The following is a 9,787-nucleotide window of genomic DNA, read 5'->3' on the forward strand; positions in this document are numbered from 1 at the left end:
ATATCAGAATTATATATAAAGTGAGAATGGTAAAGAGAAATAGAAAAAAGGGAGAGAGGTAGATGAGAAAATTTAAGAAGAGAGTTTATTAATTTTAAAGAAAAATATTTTTTCTCAAATTTAATAAGAGTGTCATGTGATACATTTTTTTATTAAATTAGATAATAATATAATATATATATATAGTTATATTTTAATTTCAATTTTAATATTTCAATTTTAATTTTAATATAATTAAAGAATGTCATGTTGTACATTTTGATTGTTAAATTTGTAATTAGTCATTGATAATGATATATAAAAGAGATAAAGTAGTTGAAAAAATGAGAAGGATAGATAAAGGGAGAGGGAAAAGGGGATAACTTTTTAATTTTGGAGGGAAAGATTTGATTTCAATTACAACGAGGGATATGTGGCACATTTTAGTTGTAGAATTAGTAGGGATGAGAAAAGAACTCTTTATTTTTGAAGGGAATGATTTGATTTTAATTGTAATGAGTGAGTGACATGTGGCATATTTTAGTTGTAAAATTAGTAGGAATGAGGATAAAATTCTTTAATTTTAAAGGAAAAATTTGATTTCAATTATAATGAGAAAGTGACATGTGACACATTTTGATTGTAAAATTAGATATATATAATAAGGGTCCTTATACTGTACAGATGAAAATTTGTACAGATTTACAGAGATTCTATTTTAACCATAATTTTTTTGACATGTGTCCATCTTTTGTCTTGTAAATGAAAAGTTGGCTCATGGCTTGGCTTTGAAGCCTGAAAATAAAACAAGCCTATTTATTTCAAAATTTGTGTAGGATTCACCTACAAATACATTGATTTTTATACAAGTGTCTCAATAATTGATAGCATTGTTTATTTTATTTTGTTAATCCAAATAACCCAATAATTTTTTTCTTAGTATTTTATAATAATTTTGATCTCACATTTAAATATATATTTGACATTTTTTTTATCAAAAAAATGTGATACTCATATTACTATCCACTACAAATATTTTTATTGCAGATGACCAATGCGATTTTTTTAAGGTTCTTTAAGAACAATTAAAATTAAATAAATGGTCAAATTAATCTCTATAAAAAATTACTTATTCTTTAAATTGGTCCTTGAAATTTTTTTTAATCAAATTCGTTTTCTAAAGATTTTAAATTAATCATGTTAATTTTTTTGTCACTTTATTTATTGATGGTATCAAAATTTACTAATATAACATATTAAGTGACATTCTAACATACACATATGAGTCTTAATTAACTATTAATATTATTAGTTTATGAAATTAGATTAAATCAACCCCAAATTAAGGAATTTCAATGCCTCAAGTTTTCTCCTCAATTAGATTTTGATTTAATCTAATTTTATAAACTAATAATATTAATAGTCAATTAAGACTCCTAAATATATGTTGGATGTCATTTAATGTGTTATATCAACAAACAAAATCATTTAATTTAATCTAATTAATACAGTTATTACGGAAAAAAAAATAAAACTAATATAAAAAAAATAAAACTAATATAAAAGAAAAGGCCTAGTACAGTGCTTCTTTTATTCATAGTTGACAAGTGCTTCTTCGTAATTTATAGAAGGCGTAGTGCTACATTCTATCAAGGCATGCCACCACAGGGTGTTTTGTTGGTTTGCTAGTTAATGTGCTATTTATTATATATATATATATTATATATATACACATATCATGATTTTTTAATTTTAACAGTATAGATTTTGAATTTATTAATATACTTATAGAAAAAAAGGTGTAAAATGTATATTTAACTATGAGACTAAAATTATTGTAAAATATTGAAACAAAAATTTATTGAGTTATTTGAATTAACAAAATTAAATAAATACTGCAATTATTTTGAGAGACATGTATAAAAGTCAATTAATATGTATTCATATTATATGTGAACGTGAACAAGCTTCTAATATTAATAAATAGACTTGCTTCGTCTTCAGACTTGAAAGCCAAAGCTAAAAGTCAACTTTCATTCATAAAAGGATGGATACGTGTCAAAAATTGTATGAACAAAAAAAATCTCTTTAACTCTATACAAATTTACATCTGTATATTATAACTGTCCATAAAATAAATAATAGATATATTCATTGATATATGAAACTAATATAATGTGAACTTTAGAAGTGAATACTGAAACTTATTAGTTCAGGTCAAAGTTGGAAGTGAACACTAAACGATGTAAAGTGATATTAAAATGATTGTCCATGATCAAACAGGCACCTATCAACGTCTTTCGATAGATATCCCTATAAATTTAGGTGCCCTTCAATTGTAAAATGAAGGTAAATTACCTTATTAATACATTTGTTTATCAAAATTTTCAAAATTATAAAACCCAATTGGTTTCTACTTTTATTGTTAGTGTCAGAAGTTTTGAAGAAAAAATGAAATCATACACTGCTGAATTGGATTGGGTATGATAGAGACGAAACACATGGATAGTTCTTATCTTCATCAAGGATGCTACCGGAATTTTCCTTGTAGACCTAAAATCCTTGTTTGAGGAGATACTGAGGCCTTAACTAGATGGGAGTATAGAGAAATTCCAAATTGGAGATGGTATAGATAAATACATTAGGATCAACAAAGACTTCCTTTTTTTTCCTTTGATGGTTAATTATACTCCAGTAGTTTTCCAAAAGTAATAACGACCTGTTTAATTTGTATTGAAATCCTTCGATAAGTTGAGAATTGACTGAGTATTTATATCTTACCAACTTGCTATTGAATCAATTGTTAAGTCGATTGTACCGTTGTTGATGTTAAAAAACAAGTTTAAGAGTTGTTGAATGTTGGTTCATCCATGAGGTAACTTATTTATCATGGTTATCTAATATTCTGATAGTAAAAAATCTAGTGAAAAATGGCATATATGTGTATACTATAGATATTTAAACAAAAAGTGTCCAAAAGACATATTTTCATTATCTAACATTAATAATTTAATTAATTATGTAACATGTTTCAATTTTCAAATATTTTGAATGCGTACTTGAGATATAATCAAATTTTAATCATAGTTATAAGAATTATATCAAATCGAACAGTTCGATCAAAAAATCGATAAATCAGATACAAAGTCGATCTCGTTGAGGCATCTGACTGTAGAAGAAAAAGAATTGGTAAGAATCAGTTTGGATCGGCCGATTTTGATAAAAACTGGTGAACCAACACTTTAAATAACCCGGCCGGTTTCGCTATTTTTATTTAAAAAAAAAATCTAAACGAAGTCTACCCATCCCACTCTCTCAGTCTCACTCGGCCTCCCCTGAAGTCTCAAATTTCAGAGTCCAGAACTCACGATTGCCTACTCTTCTACTTCGTCTTATCAGCTCTGGTGCGTCTCCGTCACTGCATCATCACGTATATGGCTCTCCTGCACTATGTCGTCGCGTAAGTGGCTCCTGCATTGCGTCGTCGCATCTCCTTGCTCTTGTGCGTCTCTCGTCGTCATCGTTACTGCCTCCCCCTCGGCATAGTTTGCTTTGCCGTGCTCGGACAGGTTGGTTTTCTCTCTTCTCTGCATTCTTGAAACTCACTCTCTCAAGTTTTTATTTTTTAGTTTTTTTTTAGTTATTCAGTTGAATTATAATTTGATTAAGTGAGTAAGTAATTAATAAGTACCAAATATATACCCTTATTATGTACATAAAAAGGATAGAGAGATGAGAGATAGAGAGAGAGTGGAAAACACTGAGTTGGGTAGAGTTAGGAATTTTCAGATCAAGGATCCTAGGATTTGGAATCGAGAAGAATATCAATGCTTGGAAAATGATTCTTTCACCGTTTTTGTCAACAATCTGCCACAAGATATTTCGAAGAAAGAACTTTATCACTTGTTCCATTGGACAGGATGAATCAATAACATTTATCTTGCTCGAAAGGTAAAAAATGGGAAGATTTTTTTGTTTGCGTTTGTTCGCTATACAACAAAAGGGGGGTTGTGAAGGCTATATCAGAAATGTCTCAAACGTGCATAAGGGGAAAGACAATCTACGTAGGTGAGGCTAAGTATAGAAGGCCAATGGAAGAGAAGAACACTGGGCTACGCAAGGGAGATATTACAAGATCTGTTGAAGAAAGTAGGCAACCTCAAAGAGAAAAAGGTCTTATAAGAGTGGAAGAAATGAAGAAGGATACTTCTGTCAAGGACCCGCATGAGAATGGTTGGATGAAAAAGATTGAAGTCCAAATAGCAAAACAGAATTTCGATTGGCTGCTGAGGAGCTTGGTCGGAGGAACGATGATGGCTATTAATTTCAAATCGTTAGAGAGAGCAATCAGAAAGAACTTCCCTCATATTGTTGAAGTCAGAGAACTTGGAGCATATAAAGCCTTATTAGTTTTTGATTCTATGAAAAATGCAGAGGAAGCGTATACCTTCAAAATGAATAGCTTTTTGCAATTCTTTCATAGCATTTGGCGATGGGAGGAATCAGAGCGCAGTGAGACTAGAAGAGTCTGTTTAGAATGTTATGGAGTGTCCCTACATATTTGGTCAGTGGATACATTTAACACGATAGGCGGTCTATGGGAAAGTAGTAAAATGTGATGAACTAACAAAGTCCGCCTTATCTTTCAGTGTTGGCCGAGTGTTAATTGACACTTGTGTGTTTGACATAATTAAGGAATGGGTGCATATCACTGTGAGAACTAGTGGCTTTGATGTCTTTGTAAAGGAGGTGGGATATGAAATATATGAGAAAAAATTCTTGACGGAAGATGCAATCGTTAGGCAAACATGTGGAAGCTCTAGTTCACATGGTGGTGGAATGGTGGCCATGACGGCGATGTGAGATCCGACGGCTGAGCTAATCATGACACGGGCTAACGAAAGTGATGAAGATAAGGGTAGAATGGTAACATCAGATTTTTTTTTGAACGAATGCAATCAACAGAATTTAAATCTGCATCAATTACAGGGGATAATGGATTTGTCCAGAATTAAATAATTTAATGGGAAGGCTGATTATGAGAATTTTGATGATTGCGCAGAGAATGAGTCGGAAAGAACGGTTACACAGCTTTGCTTGGATGCAGGAAGTGGGTCCAAGAATTTTGAAGCCAGGATCCAAGGACGTGAAGAGAAGGGGGTGGGTTTTACAAATAACAAGGCCCAAAAGAAATGTTCTAAGTCAAGGCTCCTTCTGGGCCATCAATTAAGTGGGCCACCGTATCTTGTCCAATTTGGCCTGGACGTTCAACATGATAGAGCCAAGGAAGCTGGGCCGGTTCAAAGGATGCTCATGGGATCCAGTTCGGTCCAGGCGGGGCCCTCCATAGTGAATGATGATCAATGTGGCATGGGGGGAGCGCTCCATCTCTCATGCACTCCAGTTCACGCCGCTTCCAAGGACTGCGATTCACGCTCCTGTGCGCTGCGAGGTGGGGTGAAGCTTGGTCAAGGCTTGCACGGCTTGGAAGCGCCGGATGGAATCCAAGCATGGGGCAGTTTTAGTATAATTGAGGAGAGCTTGGTAGCGCCGAACATGATGAGAGGGTCAAATCAAGGGTTGGACGTGGAGGAGTTGGCTGAAGGAAGAATGGATCGGGCAAACCAAAGAGGCCAATTATTGCATTCGCAAGAGAGTGAGAATGTAGTGGTAGTAGTAGCAGGTGAAGACAAAGCTGTGAAACATGAAAACGTCAAAGAATAGGCTAATGAGGATGTTGGGTCTGAAAAAGGAGCAGAAGTCACAAATCAAATTGCTGACCAGAGGTTTACGGAGGAAGGACAGTTGGCCGAAAATAAAGAAATATGGAAGTTAGCCGTGGAATCTGGTGCCATTTTTTATGATGAAGAAGAGGACATCATGGCGATTTTACAAAGCCAAAATGAAGACCTTGCGGCAAAGAAAAGGGTGGCAAACCAGAAAGAGAAAGCTAGGAGGAGCAGGCCCAAACATCATAACAAGGTGTGTAAAAATTCGTTTAAATGATTTATAATTGCTGGAATGTTAGAGGCCTAAGAGGGGATGGGAAGTTAAGTATGGTGAAAGAGTTGAAGAGAACGTATAGATTAAATATGCTAGGTTTGATTGAAACTAAGAGGGAGGTAATGACTAAGTTTGATGTAGTACATTTGTGGGGTTGTGACACAGTGGATTGGGATTATGTAGAATCAGTAGGTGCGTTTGGCGGCTTATTGTTAATGTGGGATGATTTGTTGTTTAAACAGTTGAACTGCTATAAAGGGGATGGTTGGCTATGCGTTGAAGGTTTATTAACAAAAAATAACTTGAACTGTGCATTCTGCTTGGTGTATAGAGCACATACACGGAAGGAGAAACTGATGATGTGGGAGGAGTTAAGCTACATTGTGGGCTTATGTCAAGTTCCGTTTTGCTTCTTGGGAGACTTTAATGAGATACTAAGGTTGGAGGAAAGAAAGGGCGCTGTTAGTTTGCCGGCTACGGCGGAAGATTTTAAGGAATGGGTGCAAGATTTACAGTTAGTGGATTTGGCGTTAACTGATCGACAGTTCACATGGTTTCGAGGTCGTTCTTGTAGCCACATTGATCGGATTCTTGTTAGTATGGAGTGGCTTGAGGAGTTTCCAGATACTCGATTGAAAGGGGGACCAAGAGGTCTATCAGATCATTGCCCGCTGATTCTAGAAGATACAAGACTGAGTTCAGGTCCAAGACCTTTCCGAAGCTTGGATTCCTAGTTTACACATGACGGGTTTTTGAGGATGGTGAAGGATGAGTGGTGGAATATGGGTGAGGCTCAGTTCACTAATAAGCTACAGGCCTTGACGATACCACTGAGGAGATGGCATAAGGACAATTTTTGAGGCATGGATGACAGTATAAAGAAGTTTGAGGAGGAGATTAAGAAGATTGATGATATGGTTAGTGCTGGTAGCTATGATGGAACAGTGGAGGCCAGACGGAAGGCTCTTGTGACTTGTTGTGTGAAGTGGTATGCTAGAAAGGAGATCCATTGGAAGCAGATGTCTCGCTTTCAACATGCTAGAGATATGGACAAGAACACTAGATACTTCCATAACCTGGCGTCGGCTAGAAGGAGAAACAACAGAATCGATTCTCTAGTAATTAATGGAAGATCAGTGAGGAACCAGGCCAGAATAAAGCTTGCTATTACAGGATTTTATAAAGATCTGTATCGGCAGGAATTTGCTCCTAGGATTGGGATCCGAGATGGGTTGGTAAAACAGATTGATGATGAAGATGCAACATTGTTAAAAGTGATGCCATCACCGGAGGAGATACGAGAGGCAGTTTGGGATTGTGAGTCTAGCAAAGCGCCGGGTAGTGACGGATACAATATGAACTTCATAAAGAAATATTGGGATGAGATTGGTGGAGAATTTATTACAGCTGTGTTGGGATTCTTCCAAAGTGCAAAGCTACCAACGGACGCTAATGTAACATGGGTAGCGTTAGCTCCAAAATTTGTGGGCGCTAAGAAAATCAAAGACCTAAGGCCGATTAGCATGGTTGGGTGTGTCTATAAGGTGATATCCAAAGTACTGGTGAGACGGATGCGTCCTGTGATGCCAAATTTAGTGGGAGAGACTCAGTCTGTGTTTGTAAAAAGTCGCAAAATACACAATGGTGCTCTCATTGCTTGTGAGACGGTCCATTGGCTGAAATTGCGCAAGAAGTAGGCGACAATTGTCAAATTGGACTTTCAGAAAACATACGACAGGGTGAGGTGGAGCTTTGTGGATATTGTGCTACAGAAGATGGGTTTTGGTATTAGATGGAGGACGTGGGTGAAGGAATGTGTGACTACAGCGTCTATGTCAGTGTTGATTAATGGGTCACCATCCAAGCCGTTCAAGATGGAGAGAGGTCTGAGACAAGGAGATTCTCTTTCTCCTTTTCTGTTCGTTCTTGTCGCTGACGTCTTGCACAGGATGGTGGATGAGGCAGTCAGGAATGGGTGCATTTCTCCATTGTTGTTGGGGAGTGACAACATAGAGTTGTCGCATCTCCAATTTACAGATGACACCATATTATTTTGCCCACAGGAAACGGAGACACTAGTGAACTATAAAAGACTTCTGCGTTGTTTCGAGCTGATGTCTGGCCTGAGCATTAACTTTGATAAGTCAAGCTTGATTTCGGTTAACTGTGAGAAGGAATGGATGACAAATATGTGTGGTTTGTTGGGATGTGCTGAAGCTACTTTACCTATCAGATACTTGGGAATTCCTCTAGGTGCAAATCCTCGGTTGGTGAAAACCTGGAAACCAATCATTGACAAGGTGGAAGATAAGCTGAGCCTAAGGAAAGCGAAGTCTCTCAATAAAGCTGGTAAGCTGGTTCTCATAAAATCTGTTCTTAATAGCATGTCAGTATACTACTTAAGCTTGTATAAAATGCCAAAGGTGGTTGCAGAAAGGATTATAGGATTACAAAGAAGGTTTTTATGGAGTAAAGAAGATGGGAATAATGGTATACCTCTTGTGAAATAGGAATTGGTGCAAGCTCCAAAAAAGTTGGGCGGTTTAGGGCTGGGGGATGCTTTGATTAGAAATGTGTCGCTTCTGTTCAAGTGGTGGTAGCGCTTTTCGAAGGAAGATTGCCCGTTGTGGAAGAAGGTTGTCTATTCTTGTAATCAGCTGAACCCATCTGTAAAGTTGTCAAAACAGCTTTTACCATCAAGAGGTGGCCCGTGAAAAGATATTTGCCAACTTAATATTAGAGAACAAGAAGTACGAGATATGATGATCAGTGGTTTGTCTATGGAGTTGGGAAATGGCAGATGTATTAGATTCTGGCAGGATGATTGGTTACAAAGTGGCTCTTTGAAAGATAATTTTTCGAGACTTTTTTCTGTTTCAAATCAACAAGGATCTGTCATAGGGGACTTTGGGTTCTGGGATGGGTTAGAGTAGATATGGAACTTTCAGTGGAGGAGAGAATTATTCCAATGGGAGCTAGAGTTAGTCAATCAACTTCATGACAGATTACGGCTAGTCAGACTAGCATCTGATAGAGAAGATACAATTATATGGAAATTTAGCAGGACAGGTGTTTTTTCTACTAATTCCTTTATGCAGGTATTGCAAAAAGAGACTCTTTCGGAGGACATCACAAGCTACAGCTTCACTAGTACCATATGGAGAGGATTAGTTCCTCCAAGAGTCGAACTGTTTGCATGGTTCGTCTTGGTAGGCAGAGTCAACACTAAAGAAAGACTGAGTAGACTAGGAATTATACATCATAATGATAACATTTGTGTTTTGTGTAAAAAAGAAATAGAATTTGTACATCATCTGTTTCTTGGCTGTGAGTTTACATGGCAGGTGTGGTGCGCGTGGTTGACAAGTGCTGATAAAGCTTAGACAGTTCCAAGGACAGTCAAAGAGCTGTTTGAAAGTTGGACCGAAGTGCCTGGTGGTAACTCTGAACTAAAGAAGTGGTTTGTAGGATTCTTTGCAGTTATCTGAAACATTTGGCTGGAAAGGAATCGCAGAATTTTTCAGAACTCTGTGGCAGGAGTTGATGTTATTAAGAATATGTCATTTTTGAGTTATAGGGAATGGTGTGGGGTTGATCCGTTTGGTTGTTGATGGCAATGCCGGAGATGACAACGGAGTAGATTCTTTGTACTGTGTTTATGTTCTTGTTTTTGTTATTGTCTTTATTTCCTACTTGCTCCACTTTAGTGTGTTGAGCTCCTTTTGTTAAAAAAAAGTAATTAATGATGTTGATTATGAATTTATTTATTTTTTATTATTAATTATAACTTGTTGATAATTATAAC

The 9,787-nt window shown here is 36.3% G+C and overlaps 1 protein-coding gene across 1 annotated transcript; it reads left to right on the forward strand.

Moving 5' to 3' along the window:
• Positions 7,758-8,492, forward strand: LOC107648665. The gene has a single exon (XM_016352477.1). The coding sequence runs from the start codon at positions 7,758-7,760 to the stop codon at positions 8,490-8,492; it is 735 nt and encodes a 244-aa protein (XP_016207963.1).

The sequence above is a fragment of the Arachis ipaensis genome, chromosome B01 (assembly GCF_000816755.2).
Source record: "Arachis ipaensis cultivar K30076 chromosome B01, Araip1.1, whole genome shotgun sequence".
In the NCBI taxonomy this organism is placed as follows: Eukaryota; Viridiplantae; Streptophyta; class Magnoliopsida; order Fabales; family Fabaceae; genus Arachis; species Arachis ipaensis.